General features: G+C 46.6%; 1 protein-coding gene across 1 annotated transcript in view; it reads left to right on the top strand.

The window, feature by feature from the left end:
• The first annotated feature begins 645 nt into the window (after window positions 1–645).
• LOC142140572 (glycoprotein-N-acetylgalactosamine 3-beta-galactosyltransferase 1-like) overlaps window positions 646–16,439 on the top strand; it is a 55,252-nt gene continuing 39,458 nt past the window's right edge. Inside the window, exons 1-2 of the mRNA XM_075198280.1 lie at window positions 646–700; window positions 6,524–7,176. Coding sequence (XP_075054381.1) covers window positions 646–700; window positions 6,524–7,176 — 708 coding nt within the window. The remainder of the gene's footprint in view (window positions 701–6,523; window positions 7,177–16,439) is intronic.

The following is a 16,439-nucleotide window of genomic DNA, read 5'->3' as shown; positions in this document are numbered from 1 at the left end:
ACCAGCGAGGTCACGTGAACAAACGTAGTGAACAGTCCGAGGTCAAATCCGTGCAGGCAACGAGGTACAGAAGGGTGAGGCAGAAGGGTAGTCAGGAAGCCGAGAGTCAGAACCAGGATAAGGTAACAGGAACCAGGGAGAATCCAAAGAATAGTCAAACATGCAAAGGTCAATCCGGAGGAAGCAGGCAGGATATATATATATGAATAACAGGGGAGCCTAGAGACAGGTTGGGAGACTAGATACTCTGGCACCCTAGTGATGCCAGAGTCTAGTTTAAATAGAGGCGCCACCCCTGTCATTGGTGGAGTGGAGCTCGGCGGTCAGCTGATCTGACCGCCGACAAGAACTGCTGGCAAGCGTCTCCTTTGCCTAGCAACGAGGCGCGATGTTCGGGCGCATGCGCCTGGGCTCCTGGCCGGAAGTGACGTCCCGTTGCCTAGCAATGGGACGAGCGGGGATCGAGAAGGCGTCCGTCCCGGCACCAGGTAGGAGTGCGGGACGGCGTCTGACAGTACCCCCCCCTCTCTCCATCGAAGAGGTGCAGGCCTCGAGGATAGTTTCTTGATGAAGATCCTCCTTAAATACCCACGACCGTTCCTCGGGTCCGAAACCCTTCCAGTGAACCAGGTACTGGGGACGTCCATGGATGCTACGAGTATCCAGAATGTGGCTGATCTCATACTCGTCACCGGTGGTGGTAACAAGAGGTTGAGGAGGAGAGGTCTTGCGGGAGAATCTGTTGAGCACCAAAGGTTTTAGTAGAGAGACATGGAAGGAATTGTGGATTCTCAGAGAGGGGGGAAGGAGTAATTTGTAAGTTACAGGATTTATGACTTGTGTAACTGGAAATGGCCCAATAAATCGTGGAGCAAATTTCATTGAGGGTACCCGAAGTCTAAGGTTCCGTGTAGAGAGCCATACTTTGTCACCAATATGGATAATGGGGGCAACTCTACGGTGACGATCGGCCGTTAGCTTATACCGTTGAGTTGCTTTCAACAAATTTTCCTTAGTAGATGTCCAGATGTGGGCCAGATCTCGAACCAGAGAATGAGCTGCAGGAACCGAAGGTGCTGAGGAATGGGAGAAATCAGGAAGGATGGGATGAGCACCAAAAACAATAAAAAAGGGAGAGGAATCCGTGGAGTCATGTATATGATTGTTGTGTGTGAACTCTGCCCATGGGAGCAAATTATACCAGTCGTCTTGATTGCCGGAGGAGAAGCAGCGGATAAACATCTCGAGGTCCTGATTGACCCGTTCTGTCTGGCCATTCGTCTGTGGGTGATAACCCGAGGAAAACTTTAGGTTAATTCCAAGATCCTTACAGAATGCCCTCCAGAATCGAGATATGAAATGTACCCCACGGTCGGATATAATCTCTTGGGGACAGCCATGGAGCCGGAACACCTCTTTAATAAAGACTTGAGCCAGTTTAGGGGCAGAAGGCAGACCTTTAAGAGGGACAAAATAGGCCATTTTCGAGAATCTATCGACAATCACCCAAATCGTATTGAACCCTTCACTGGGCGGGAGATCGGTAATAAAATCCATGGAAATACTAGTCCAGGGACGATCAGGTACTGGTAAAGGCAGGAGCAGCCCAGAGGGATGGAATCTAGGTATTTTGTTTTGGGCACATGTAACACAAGACTTAATGAACTCTTTGAGATCCAATCGAAGAGTAGGCCACCAGTAGCTTCGGGAAAGGAGAGAACAAGATTTCTTGAACCCGGCGTGGCCAGCAAACTTAGTAGCATGAGCCCAGCGGAGGGCTTTTAAACAAAGATGGGGTTCCAGATAGGAGCGACCAACTGGAGGAGTCTTGGCCCTGGTTAGGGTGACAATACTGGAAGGTTCCAGGATGTGAGGAGGTTCGGCAGCAGGAGCGTCATCCGATTCATTGAAGGACCGGGAAAGGGCATCTGCCCTAGAATTTTTAGCACCAGAGCGAAAGGTAAGTTTAAAATCGAATCGGGCAAAGAACGAAGACCATCTAGCCTGACGAGGATTTAGACAGCGTGCTTCTCGGAGAAAGGTTAGATTTTTGTGGTCCGTAAAGACTGTCACCGGGTGTCTTGCCCCCTCAAGAAGGTGACGCCATTCCTCAAATGCAAGTTTAATGGCCAGTAATTCTTGATCGCCGATTCCATAGTTGCGTTCAGCAGAGGAGAATTTCTTAGAAAAGAACCCACAAGGCCGAAAAGTCCCAGAGAGGGATCTTTGTGAGAGAACAGCTCCTACTCCGACAGCAGATGCATCCACCTCTAGAAAAAACGGTCTCTCTTGATCCGGTTGGGATAGAACAGGAGCTGATAAAAAGGCCTCTTTCAGGGAGGTAAAAGCAGAAACGGCCTCCGGGGGCCAAACCTTTGGGTTAGCAGATCGTCTAGTGAGGGTCGTTATGGGTGCAATCAACGTAGAGAATTGATTAATGAATTGTCTATAATAGTTAGAAAATCCAATGAAGCGTTGAATAGCTTTCAAACTCAGAGGTTGAGGCCAATTGGTGATAGCGGAAACCTTCTCTGGGTCCATCTTCAAACCAGAACCTGAGACGATATACCCCAAGAATGGTATCTGAGGAACTTCAAAGCTACATTTCTCCAGTTTACAGAAGAGTCTGTTTTGCCGTAAACGAAGTAGGACCTCTGAGACGTGAGACCGATGAGTAATGATATCAGAAGAAAAGATTAGTATGTCATCCAAGTAAACTACTACTGAGTTATAGAGGAGATCCCTGAAGATCTCGTTGATGGACGATTGGAAAACAGCGGGAGCATTGCATAATCCAAAGGGCATGACGAGGTACTCGTAATGTCCGTCGCGAGTACAAAAGGCAGTCTTCCACTCGTCGCCCTCACGTATCCGGATCAAATTGTAAGCACCCCGTAAATCAAGTTTAGAAAAGATCTTGGAACCACTAATTCGGTCAAACAGTTCGGAAATGAGGGGTAGCGGGTATCTGTTTTTGACAGTGATGGCATTAAGCTGTCGATAATCGATACAGGGACGTAAGGTACCGTCCTTCTTATTCACAAAGAAAAAACCCGCCCCCGCAGGAGAGGTAGATCTTCTGATGAATCCACGTTGCAGGTTCTCTGAGATATACATAGACATGGCCTGATCCTCAGGAAGAGACAGAGGGTAGATTCTGCCCTTGGGAATGGGCCTCCCTGGTAGTAACTCAATAGGACAGTCCCAGGGACGGTGAGGAGGTAGAAGCTCAGAAGCTGCCTTGGAGAACACATCCGAAAACGATAAATAAGGAGCGGGAACCTCTAGATGAGGAGAGTGCGCCAGGGGGGTTGTGGAGGAAATGCATAACTTCTTGGGTCTGACCCAATTTAAACACCTTTTGTGACATTGGGTACCCCAGGAACTGACCTGAGCTAAACTCCAATCGAATTGGGGTGCATGTAACCTAAGCCATGGCAGACCTAGGATGACTGAATTGATGGATTGGGGCAAAACCAAAAATTCGATCAGTTCGGAATGCAGAACCCCTACCGTTAGCCGGACTGGTGCAGTAACCTTGGAGATGGAGCCATTGGAGACACGGTTTCCATCCACGGCGGTTAGGAATAGCGGCTGAGGTAAGTCCAGAATCGTAATTTGGAGTTGTGATGCCAAGGTGGCGGAGATGAAATTTCCGGCAGCGCCGGAATCCACAAAGGCAGAGGTCAAAAAAGGGCCACTAGGAGAGTCCAACGTGATGGTCATTAGGAAGTCTGGATTGGAGGTGGAGAAGGGAGTGGAAAATCTTACTCCTAAGTCGGCCTCCCTGTCACCGACTAGGATGGTGCGTTTCCCGGCCGTTTAGGACAGGACAGCAACCGATGTCCGGATTCCCTACAGTAGAGACAGAGGTTCTGCCTGAGCCTTTTCTCCCTCTCCTCAGGAGATAGCCGGGAGCGCCCAATTTGCATGGGTTCGTCAGAGACAGCTGGGGTAGGGTTCTGGAACCGAGGGGCTAAGCGAGGGAAAAAACGTCTGTGAGAAGATCTCTCTCTTTCTTGAGTGCGTTCCCGAAAGCGGAGATCCACCCTATTGCATAAGGATATGAGAGAGTCCAGATCTGCTGGGAGCTCACGGGACACCAATTCATCCTTGATACGATCCGTAAGACCCTGCCAGAAGGTTGCCGTGAGTGCCTCATCGTTCCAGTTAAGCTCAGAAGCGAGGGTGCGGAACTGTACCGCGTATTGACCCACCGTCAGAGAGCCTTGTCGTAAGGAGAGAAGGCTGGAGGCTGCTGAAGATGCTCGGCCTGGCTCATCGAAGATCTTGCGAAAGGATGTGATGAAGGAGGAGACATTTAGAAGGAGAGGATCATCTCGTTCCCACAGTGGCGAAGCGCAGGCCAGGGCTTGTCCAGAAAGCAGTGACATGATGAAGGCCACCTTGGAACGCTCAGTAGAAAAGGCTCCTGCGTTGCATTCAAAGTGTATGGAGCACTGATTAAGAAATCCTCTGCATCTAGTAGGGTCCCCATCGAATTTCTCTGGCGTGGGCAGCCGTAGCGAGGAGGAGGCCCCAGGAGAGGGAGCGAGGACCGGAGAAATGGCTTGCGGGGGAGCGGCAACAGCAGATTGGGAGGCAGCTAGCGAAATCTGCATGGAATCCAGTCGGGTAGCTATACCCTGGATACACTGGAGAAGCCTGGCTTGCTCGGCGTCCTGTTGTTCAACCTTTTGGGCCAAATGCAGTAAGAGGTCCCGGGCTGAAGGTTCATTTTGGCCATCCGTGGTCATGGCCAGAGTATTCTGTCACAAACAAAGTAATTGGACGGCCTTACCTGCTGGTATTAGCACTGCTACGCAAGGAGGCGCGGAGCCTATCCACGCCCCAGGTCTTCACCAGGGAACCCCGCAAGGAGTTATGGGCTTAGCTGCTGAGACGTGTCGGTCGCGGTTCTCCCAGGTAGCCACCAGCGAGGTCACGTGAACAAACGTAGTGAACAGTCCGAGGTCAAATCCGTGCAGGCAACGAGGTACAGAAGGGTGAGGCAGAAGGGTAGTCAGGAAGCCGAGAGTCAGAACCAGGATAAGGTAACAGGAATCAGGGAGAATCCAAAGAATAGTCAAACATGCAAAGGTCAATCCGGAGGAAGCAGGCAGGATATATATATATGAATAACAGGGGAGCCTAGAGACAGGTTGGGAGACTAGATACTCTGGCACCCTAGTGATGCCAGAGTCTAGTTTAAATAGAGGCGCCACCCCTGTCATTGGTGGAGTGGAGCTCGGCGGTCAGCTGATCTGACCGCCGACAGGAACTGCTGGCAAGCGTCTCCGTTGCCTAGCAACGAGACGCGATGTTCGGGCGCATGCGCCTGGGCTCCTGGCCGGAAGTGACGTCCCGTTGCCTAGCAACGGGACGAGCGGGGATCGAGAAAGCGTCCGTCCCGGCACCAGGTAGGAGTGCGGGACGGCGTCTGACATATACAGCCTGCTCCATGGTTCAGTTCTGGTGCTCACATGCACACTATAGTCACAGTGGACAGGGGTCAGCATAGGTACTCTGATCTAGTCTGCGACTACGCAGTCCCATATGTAGCAAACTGCAATGCACTGTGCGTTCTGATAACTTTATAGCCAGCATTAAATTTTTCAGCATTTTGTGCTACAGTAGCTCTTCTTGGGAATGAATCATACAGGTTAGCCTTCCCTCCCCACACGCAATAATGAACCTTGAGCCCTGACCCTGTCGCTGGTACACTGGTTGTCCTTCCTTGGACCAATTTTGGTAGGTACTAACCACTGCATACTGGGAACACTCAATAAGACCTATTGTTCTGGAGATGGTCTGAACTAGTCGTCTAGCCATCACAATTTGGCCCTTGTCAAAGTTGCTCAGATCTTTAAGCTTGCTTCCTGCTTCCAACACATCAACTTCAAGAACTGACTGTTCACTTGCTGCCCCTTGACAGGTGCCATTGTAACGAGATAACCAATGATATTCATGTAATTTGCCAGTGGTTGTGGATGATCAGTGTAGTTTGTCTAACATGTGATTCTTCACCCCCTCTTGCACTGCACTTGTTGCTTCTAAAAGGTTAAGAGCCAGGAGAAGTTTGAAAGTCCATTACATCCATTGTAAGGCTGTCGATAAACCTGATTGGATTGCTATCAAGCAGATAACAATCAAATTTCTCCCAACATAACTTTTCTTTTTCTTTAAAGGTGGTGAATGACAATTTTTATTGCTTTTTGGCTGTAATGTTTAACAGCAGCACGATATATGCAACCAAATAAGGTGTCACATGAATGTGTGAGCTTATGTAAGCTGACCATGTAACACTTGAATCTATTTCCGGGACGCCCCCTTTTCAGCCAGCTACACCCTGATGCCACAAAGCCTCCTGGACAAAGACCAATATATTGATTTGGCAGGAGATGTCCAATCCCTTTAAATGTGAAGAAAATACTTGTTTTGATTAATCTTAGTTTATTATTTGGAGAAACGCTAATGAGTTGATAATGATCATGTAATAATTTACTGTCTTTGAAATTTGCAGAAAAAAGTTTTAGTGAGGAGCTTTCACGCAAAGTAAGAGTGTTATGTTGGGTCATGACAGCACCAGTTCACTTAGAGTCTAGAGCCATTCATGTGAAGAACTCTTGGACTCGTCACTGCAATAAGATTTTATTCATGAGTTCCATATCCACTGAGGGCCTCCCAACTATTGGACTAAACACCACCGAAGGCAGAGATCAGCTCTACTGGAAGACCATCCGAGCATTTCAATATATACATAAACATCATTTTGATGAGGCTGACTGGTTCTTAAAGGCGGATGATGACACCTATGTTGTGGTGGACAATTTACGGTTGATGCTCTCTAATTATACACCATATGAGCCAGTCTACTTTGGCAGACGCTTCAAACCCTTTGTTAACCAGGGCTACATGAGTGGAGGAGCTGGTTATGTGCTGAACAAGGAATCCTTGCAACGTTTTATAGAAGGATTTCGGACAGGGGTCTGTACTCACACATCATCTGTGGAAGATCTGGAACTGGGTCAGTGTATGGAGAAGATGGGGGTAATACCTGGTGATTCCAGGGACTGTGAAAAAAGAGAGACCTTCCACCCATTTACACCTGAATCTCATATTAGTGGAGATGTTGGCAGTTCTTATGATAGCTACTGCTTTTATCCTATAATACAGGTAAGTCATTCATCATTATTATTGGGTATTACCATTCTAACTTATTTTTGTTACTGTTAATTGAACAGGTTATGGTACAGAATGTAAAAACATACAGTATATCATATAGACACATTTCACATTATCCCATTATAAACACCTGAGCCTCCTCTACAAAAGGTTATCAACCGATAAACTGCATGCATGCAAATATAAAAACGTAATCTATTAATGGCAAATACAAAATATAGCCTAGCATTTCCCATGGAATCAGTACCACATTAATATTACTTAGGTAGGGATTCAGTTATGGTACTGGTTCCCAGCAAATAGATCGGCTACAAACTGGTTCAGTCCATAAAATGGATGCTTATACTTTGTGTAGATAACAGATTTACTTGAAATATGTCCCCTTAGTGTATATATGTAGGGTTAAAGGGCATCACCAGAAGATATCCATTGCCACAGCTGCCTGTTCACCTGAAACGCTTAAACTCATGGACGGTTGCACAGCCTACTATTGTCTTTGACACTGCAATACATGATAGGTAAACACAGCATGGGCAGTCCTTTGGATGGAGAAGGCTGCATTTTTTATCTATCCAGTGTTGAAGTCTGTAGGATGAAACGGTACTCCTAAAGGTCAATAAATTACTATTTTGTGAACTAACTCCTGATAATTTCAATGCAATTGAACCCCTTTTAAGTATTTTTTGTATAAATACAAAATGTAATTGAAGTAGCCTTCTATAACAAAAAATATGTAAAACAAATATACATATAAATGTTTAAAAATATAAACATTTTTTTTTAGATGCAGCTGTGAACTGGAGTGTGATTTTTACATATTTAATTTATATATAGATTTTCTATCGTTATTATTAGATGACATTTCTTATTAGATTTACATATTTGAAGTTCTGAGGTCCATGGACAACTGTTTAGTAAACTTAGCTTAACTGAAAGCCCCACCATGGGGCGAGTCAAGTAATTTCTTTTCCACATTATAGAATATATAAACCTACTCTTTGCCTACTGCCGGAGCCAGTTATTTTCCTCATGTATTTTCCAATGCATTAAATTAATGGATTTCACAGACTCCTCGGACCGCTGTCTGAGCATTCCAAGAAAACGTCAGGCAGCCCCACAATCCAGTTCTCAGATAGAAAGTGTATTCAATTCCTGTCTGAGCAGCAAGAAGGGTGCCTGCGATCACTCAAGGTTAGTAACATGCAATGAAGCAAAGAACTATAGGGAGCTAGCTTCAATGAGAGCTATAGTGAGGGGGGTGCAATGAGAGTTATAGTGAATCTGTGGCAATGAGGAAGAAACATGGATGGGGCAATGAGGGGGCAGTGAGGAAGAGACATTGTGGAGGTTGCAATGGGAAAGATATGGTGGGTGCTGCCACGGGAGAGACGTGGAGGGGGCTGCAATAGGAAAGACACGGAGTGGGCAGCAATGGGAGAAACATGGAGGGAACAGCAATGAGAGAGACATAGAGGAGACAAAGTGGCAATGGGAGAGGAGGCAATGAGTGAGATATATGGGTAACAATGACACAGTTATGGGAGAGACAGAAAGAAGATCAAAAGGCAGAGGAACAATGCACAAGGCCAGTAATTGCCAGCTCTAATATAAACCTGACATTATTTATTATGGAGGGGGCTGAAATGGTAGAGATATGAAGGGGGCTTCAATAGGAGAGAGAAGGAGGGGGTTGCAATAGGAGAGACAAGGAGTGGACTGCAATGGGAGAGACATGGTGGTGGCTGCAATGGGATAGACATTGAGGGGGCTGTAATGGGAGAGACGTGGAAGGTGCTCCAATGGGAGAGATATGGAAGGGACTCCAATGGGAGAGATATGTAAGTGGCTGCAAATGGGAAAGACATGAATTTGACAGCAATAGGAGAGACATGCAGGTGGCTGCAAAGGGAGAGACATGGAGGTTGCTGAAATGGTAGAGATATGAAGGGGGCAATGGTAGAAAAATGGAGTGTGCAGCAATGGATGAGGCATGGAGTGGTCAGCAATGGGAGAGACATGGAGGGGGCAGCAATGAGAGAGTCATGGATGGGGCAGTAATGAGAGACACATAGAGGAGACAAAGTAAGAGATATGGAGGGGGCAATGAAAGTGGTATGAGGGTAACAATGACACAATTATGGGAGAGACAGAAAGAAGATCGAAAGGCAGAGGAACAATCCACAAGGCCAGTAAGTGTCAGCTCTGATATAAACCTGACATTATTACCTGCAACAAAGTGAAGTGCTGTAGGAATAAATAAGGTAGTGTGATTTCATCGAGATTCTGGCACCCATTCTTCTAACATTTTTGTTTTGTACTACACCACTACCACTACACCTTTTATCTCAACTATTAAAATGGTTATTAAACTTGCATGGTATGTAGGGGCCTTTTCTCACTTTAAACCCCACAGAGAGAGATAGAGGAGAACAAAAATTGAGCAAGATTGAGGGAAACCAGAGCAAGAGGTAGGAACAGATGGGGAAACCACCTACACCTTCTCACCAATGTAATGTCTTATTTATAGTGCAGGAAAATATACTGCAGCGCTGCACAGTGTGTACATAAAAGCAAACAAACATTGCTTACAGTAAAGGAGCATACCTTCAGATGAACGAATGGTCGCCCTACTATCATGAACCAAAAATCTTAAAATACATGGGGAGATGAATATAAATATACCAGAGCAAGAAGTAGGAACAGATGGGGAAACCACCTACACCTTCTCACCAATGCAACTTCTTATTTATATAGAGAAATAGAGTGGGCTCCAATGGGAGAGACTTTGAAGGGGCATCCAATGGGAGAGACATGGAGAGGGCTGCAATGGGAGAGACATGTAGCAGGCGGCTGCAATGGGAGAGACATGGAAGGGGTTCCAATGGGAGAGATATGGAAGGGGCTGCAATGGGAAAGACATGAACGTGGATGCAATCAGAGTGACTTGCAGGTGGCTGCAAAGGGAGAGACATGGAGGAGGCTGAAATGGTAGAGATATGGTGGGAGTAATGGTAGAACCATGGAGTGGGCAGCAATGGTCGAGTCATGGAGTTGGCAGCAATAAGAAAGACATGGAAGGGGCAGCAATGAGAGAGACATGGAGGGAACAGCAATGAGAGAGACATGTAAGGAGCGGTAATGAGAGAGACATGGAGGGGGCAGTAATGAGAGAAACATGAAGGGGGCAACAAGTAGAGACACAGAGAGGAGACAAAGTGAGAGAAATGGATGGGGCAATGGGAGAGGAGGCAAAGAGTGAGATATAGAGTGGGCAATGAAAGTGATATAAGGGTAACAATGACACAGTTATGGGAGAGACAGAAATAAGATCAAAAAGCAGAGTAACAACGCACAAGGCCAGTAATTTACAGCTCTTATATAAACCTGACATCAGAGTCAGTCATAACTAGACATTTTAGTGCCCTGGGTGAGAAACAACACTGCCCCCCTCCCCCACCCACACACACAAGTTTCATAGGGGCAATACCATGCATCTGTAGCTATGACACGTCACACTGCCATAGTTACATAGTTGGTATATCAGCTGTCTAAGGAATCAGGGGTAAGAATTGCTGTCTGTACTACTCTACCTCACTCACCCCTCTTACCACTCACCAAATACACCACTCACCAGATAGAATACACCACCAAATACTACACTATCCCTAACTCACTGTAATAGCCCTTCACCAGCACTCCCTGTTACCACACCTTACCCACTAATATGCTCCCAACCACTCCTTCGCACCATACCTCACCCACTAAAATATCCCTCACTCACCACCATTTCTTAGCACCATACCTCACCCACTACCACTCCTTGACACCATATATCACCCACTGAAATACCCTCTGCATAATGTGACGAATAAGGAAAACAATACGACAAGTACGACAATAGTCATCCTATGGCAAAGCGAATAACTGCGTCAATAACAGCAATGTTGGTGTTAGATGTGCGTCCGGTGTCCGCCATCAGTGGAGTGGGATTTAGACGGTTGATGGAGGTATTGTGTCCCCGGTACCAAATCCCGTCGAGATTCCACTTCACTAGGCAGGCGATACCAAAGATGTACAGAGAAGTAAGAACAAGTGTCCTCAGTGCTTTGAAAAATGCGGTTGTACCCACTGTCCACTTAACCACCGACATGTGGACAAGTGGTTCAGGGCAAACTAAGGACTATATGACTGTGACAGCCCACTGGGTAGATGCATCGCCTTCCACAGCAACAGCAGCAGCTGCATCAGTAGCAGCATCTCCACAACGGCTGCTCGTGCCAAGGCAGGCAACATTGTGTATCACAGGTTTTAGTAAGAGGCACAACGCTGACAACCTCTTAGAAAAACTGAGGGAAATAATCTCGGAGTGGCTTACCCCACTTAGACTCTCATGGGGATTTGTGGTGTCAGACAATGCCAGTAACATTGTGCGGGCATTAAATATGGGCAATTTCCAGCACGTCCCATGTTTTGCCCACACCATTAATTTGGTGGTGCAGCATTACCTCAAGAGTGACAGGGGTGTGCAGGAGATGCTTGCGGTGGCGCGCAAAATTGCTGGACACTTTCGGCATTCAGCCAATGCCTACCGCAGACTAGAGGCACATCAAAAAAGCATGAACCTGCCCTGCCATCACCTCAAACAAGAGGTTGTGACGCGCTGGAACTCCACCCTCTATATGCTGCAGAGGATGGAGGAGCAGCAAAAAGGCCATTCAGGCCTACACAGCCACCTACGACATAGGCAAAGGAGTGGGGATGCGCCTGAGTCAAGCGCAGTGGAGACTGATTTCCGTGTTGTGCAAGGTTCTCCAGCCATTTGAGCTTGCCACACGAGAAGTCAGTTCCGACACTGCCAGCTTGAGTCAGGTCATTCCCCTGATCAGGCTGTTGCAGAAGCAGCTGGAGAAAGTGAGGGAGGAGCTGGTAAAGCATTGCGATCCAACAAAGCATGTAGCTCTTGTGGATGAAGCCCTTCGTACGCTTTGCCAGGATTTGAGGGTGGTCACTCTTTTAAAGTCAGAGGAATACATTCTGGCCACCGTGCTCGATCCTCGGTTTAAAGCGTATGTTGTGTCTCTGTTTCCGGCGGACACAAGTCTACAGCGGTGCAAAGACCTTCTGGTCAGGAGATTGTCCTCTGAAGAGGACCGTGACATGCCAACAGCTCCACCCTCATTTTCTTCCACATCTATGGCTGCGAGTAAAAAGCTCAGTTTTCCTAAAAGAGCCGCTGGCGTGGATGCTGATAACATCTGGTCCGGACTGAAGGACCTGCCAACCATTGCAGACATGTCTACTGTCGCTGCATTGGATGCTGTCACAATTGAAAAAATGGTGGAGGATTATTTTGCTGACACCATCCAAATAGACATGTCAGACAGTCCATATTGTTACTGGCAGGAAAAAAAGGCAGTTTGGAAGCCCCTGTACAAACTGGCTCTATTTTATCTGAGTTGTCCCCCCTCCAGTGTGTACTCGGAAAGAGTTTTTAGTGCAGCGGGGAACCTGGTCAGTGAGCGGCAAAGGAGGTTGCTTCCTCACAATGTTGAAAAAATGATGTTTATAAAAATGAATAATCAATTCCTCAATGAAGTACAGCACTGCCCTCCAGATAGTACAGAGGGACCTGTGGTTGTGGAGTCCAGCGGGGACGAATTGATAATGTGTGAGGAGGAGGAAGTACACACTGTAGGGGGAGAGGAATCAGAGGTTGAGGATGAGGACGACATCTTTCCTCAGTAGAGCCTGTTTAGTTTGTACAGGGAGAGATGAATTGTTTTTTTGGTGTGGGGGACCAAACAAACCAATCATTTCAGCCACAGTTTTTTGGTACAAAGGGTGGGTGGGAGGGCCCAAGGACAATTCCATCTTGCAACTATTTTTTTGGCATTATGTGACCATTCAACAGTCGTTTGCCATGTTCAAAAAGTAAAAGAAAATGTCAACAAATTCAAAAAATTAAATCAAAAGTTAAATGCCCTGTCATTATTTAAAACAAGAGGTATTGACGTGCTAGAATTAGTGTAGTGTTAATATGTTATAAACACTACACTTGGAACTTGGAGGAGGTATTGTGGCCCCGGTACCAAATTTAGTACCGGGGCCACCCCAATACGCAGTCCAGATACTTGTTTGGTGGAATTCTGACCAGTTGAGGGTGTATTTTTATATTGTGGCTCCGGTATCAAATTGGGTACCGGGGCCACCCCACTACGTAGTCCAGATACTTGTTTGGTGGAATTCTGACCAGTTGAGGGTGTATTTATTTTATTGTGGCCCCGGTATCAAATTGGGTACCGGGGCCACCCCACAACGCAGTCCAGATACTTGTTTGGTGGAATTCTGAGCAGTTGAGGGTGTATTAATTATATTGTGGCCCCGGTATCAAATTGGGTACCGGGGCCACCCTACTACGCAGTCCAGAATTTTTTGGGGGGAATTCAGAGCCGTGGAGGGTTTTTTATTAATTATATTGTGGTGACCACTTCTCTATGCAGTCCAGATACATTTATTGGTGCGAATCATACAAGTTCAGGGTTTTTAATATATATTGTGGTGACCACTCCTCTATGCAGTCCAGGTACATTTTTTGGTGGGATTCATACCAGTTGATGGTTTTCTTATTATATTGTGGTGACCACTCCTCTACGCAGTCCAGATACATTTATTGGTGCGAATCATACAAGTTCAGGGTTTTTAAATTATATTGTGGTGACCACTCCTCTACGCAGTTCAGGTACATTTTTTGGTGCGATTAAGACCAGTTAATGGTTTTCTTATTATATTGTGGGGACCACTTCACTACGCAGTCCAGAAAGATACCTCGTTGCAACATTTTGGACTAATAACTATATTGTGAGGTGTTCAGAATACACTGTAAATTAGTTGAAATGCTTGTTATTGAATGTTATTGAGGTTAATAATAGCGTAGGAGTGAAAATAAGGCCAAAAACTTGATTTTTGAACTTTTATGCTTTTTTCAAAAAAAATCTGAATCCAAAACCTTAAATCCGAACCAAAACCTTTCGGCAGGTGTTTTGCGAAACAAATCCGAACCCAAAACATCACGAAAATCCGAATCCAAAACACAAAACACGAGACACCAAAAGTCGCCGGTGCACATCCCTAATAATAACCCATCAAGACTTTTACGGTCACTACCGCGCCCACTAGAGGGCTACTTCTTATTCAGGTGTTTGGGGTACCGTGCTATTCCCTATGGGTCAGGAACCCCACTTTTAACATCTACTGCTGAGTTAACTTGAATTGCAGCGGTACCACTAACACTGAATGTCACACCTTCAATATTAATAAATCAATTCTTAGGTAAATCACATAACAGTAACATCCATCTCAACATTTGGTGCACCAATATTATCCTGGTAACGTTACCATATTTTCCACTCAGTCCTGGGCTGACCTGTGCACAGGAATTTGGGTAGTGTTCCAATGTCCTACAGAGGTTTCCATCAAGGGTTAAGTATTATAGTAGAAAGCAGGGCTGTTGCTCATTTCAGACACAAGATGGCGCTGTTCTCTCAACAGTCAATGAATCCCTTTCAGCACATGTGCTCTGCAGCAGGGTATAATGTCAAGATATCAGCACAAAAACAGGATATAGCTGAAACGACCGTCTTAATTGTTCCCTGCAGCCTGTGTAAGGGTATGATCTGGGGGGAAAGCTCTCACAATCCTTCCTTGTACAAGAATGCAATGTCAGTTTTGGATAGATTCTCTCATCACTCTTCCCTCTGACACTGGGAGGTGTGCAGTACACTGCAGGCTAGGGTTTTACCTTGAGACCGTTCTGCAGTTAGTGGAGACTGTCTTTGGTGCCCCGCTGCGTGTCCCCAGCTGTTCTCCGTCCGCTTTGCTGGCAATGTCACAGTTCTGGCAGCAGCTTATCTTCTCTCTGCTCGGCTGCACATCCTCTTCCTTGTTCCTTCTACCATGCTGCTTTCTCTCTCTCCTCCTTCCTGCACATCCTCTTCCTGTTACTCCCCCAGCCAATCAGGGCCTTCATCTTCCTCCTGTCAATCACTCCTGGGCACACGTTTTCAGGAGCACAATTAACCCCTTGTAGCCCTGCATTTTAAAAGCGTTTATGCACTTCCTTTGTGCCATTCAACAGGGCTTTGGGGTACCACATTCACCCCCGCTTTTTCAGGTGCGTGTCCTCACCCATTAAGACATAAAGGTGGTTGTTCTTTATCAACTCAAATCACACATCTACAACAGTTATAATGGCAAACATTTTCAATAACAGCAGTTTTAATAAACATTATATACAACAGTTTCAGTAGATATCTAATCCTGATACCGCCAAAAGTAGCTCGAAAGGGTCAGGGGGCAACTGAGGCAAAGTCCCTTCGCCATCGTCTGGCTCTTCGTCCCAGTCATCCCTTGATGTTTCTTCTGGCCCTTGGTCTGGCTTTGGGCGGAGCTTGATATGGGTTCGGCCGTAATCACACACGAGTTCAACTTCCACTTGGGATCCAGCTTACTCCGGGGTCGATTATTCTTCTTGAGGACAATGTTCCTTTCTGGCAGCCGACAGGCCTGCGCATCCCGATTGTAGTCTTTCTTTTGCCGTTTGTAGAAGAACGGAGGTGGGCGCCTGCGTGAACAGGTCTCTGCTGAGGGGACACTTCCCCTGCTCTCACTCCCTCGCTCACTTGCTCTGCACTTACTACTCCACCAGATTCTGCAGCATTCTCTCCACTTGGCCGGTAGAAACGTCTGCGGAATTTCGTTGGTAGGGTGCAAATCTGCTTCCTTTTACTGGTACACCACTAGTGCCAGTCACGTTTGCTGCCTCGGCAGCCTTCTCTTCCTCCACAACATCAAATTCCACAGTCTCACCGTCTCCAACACTGCGCAGAAACTTCCGTGGGTTATTTCGCTTTATTGCTGTCTGGTGGACAAAGACATCTTTTTTGGTGTCATTTCTGTTGATGAAGCCATATCCATTCCGCACATTAAACCACTTGACAGTGCCCAAAACCTTTACATGGGGACCAGCGGACTTTTGATGACCTTGTAGGAGCCGAACAGTATGTTGAAAGGCCTGATGACCAGGGGACACCGCTTGGGTTAATTTACCCTTCAAAGTTGCCACTAGCTCATCCGGGCATCTTTGCAGCACATTCATCCCCAGGATGATGGGGCTATGTTCCCTTCACAGGGGGCGGTGACGAGACAGCCTTGTCTTGGCAACAAGGTCGCTCCGATCTGGATGTCCGCTTCCCAAT

The sequence above is a fragment of the Mixophyes fleayi genome, chromosome 2 (genome assembly GCF_038048845.1).
Source record: "Mixophyes fleayi isolate aMixFle1 chromosome 2, aMixFle1.hap1, whole genome shotgun sequence".
NCBI classification, from domain to species: Eukaryota; Metazoa; Chordata; class Amphibia; order Anura; family Limnodynastidae; genus Mixophyes; species Mixophyes fleayi.
The sequence above is the reverse complement of the archived record's forward strand: the minus strand, read 5'-3'. Positions and strand labels throughout refer to the sequence as shown.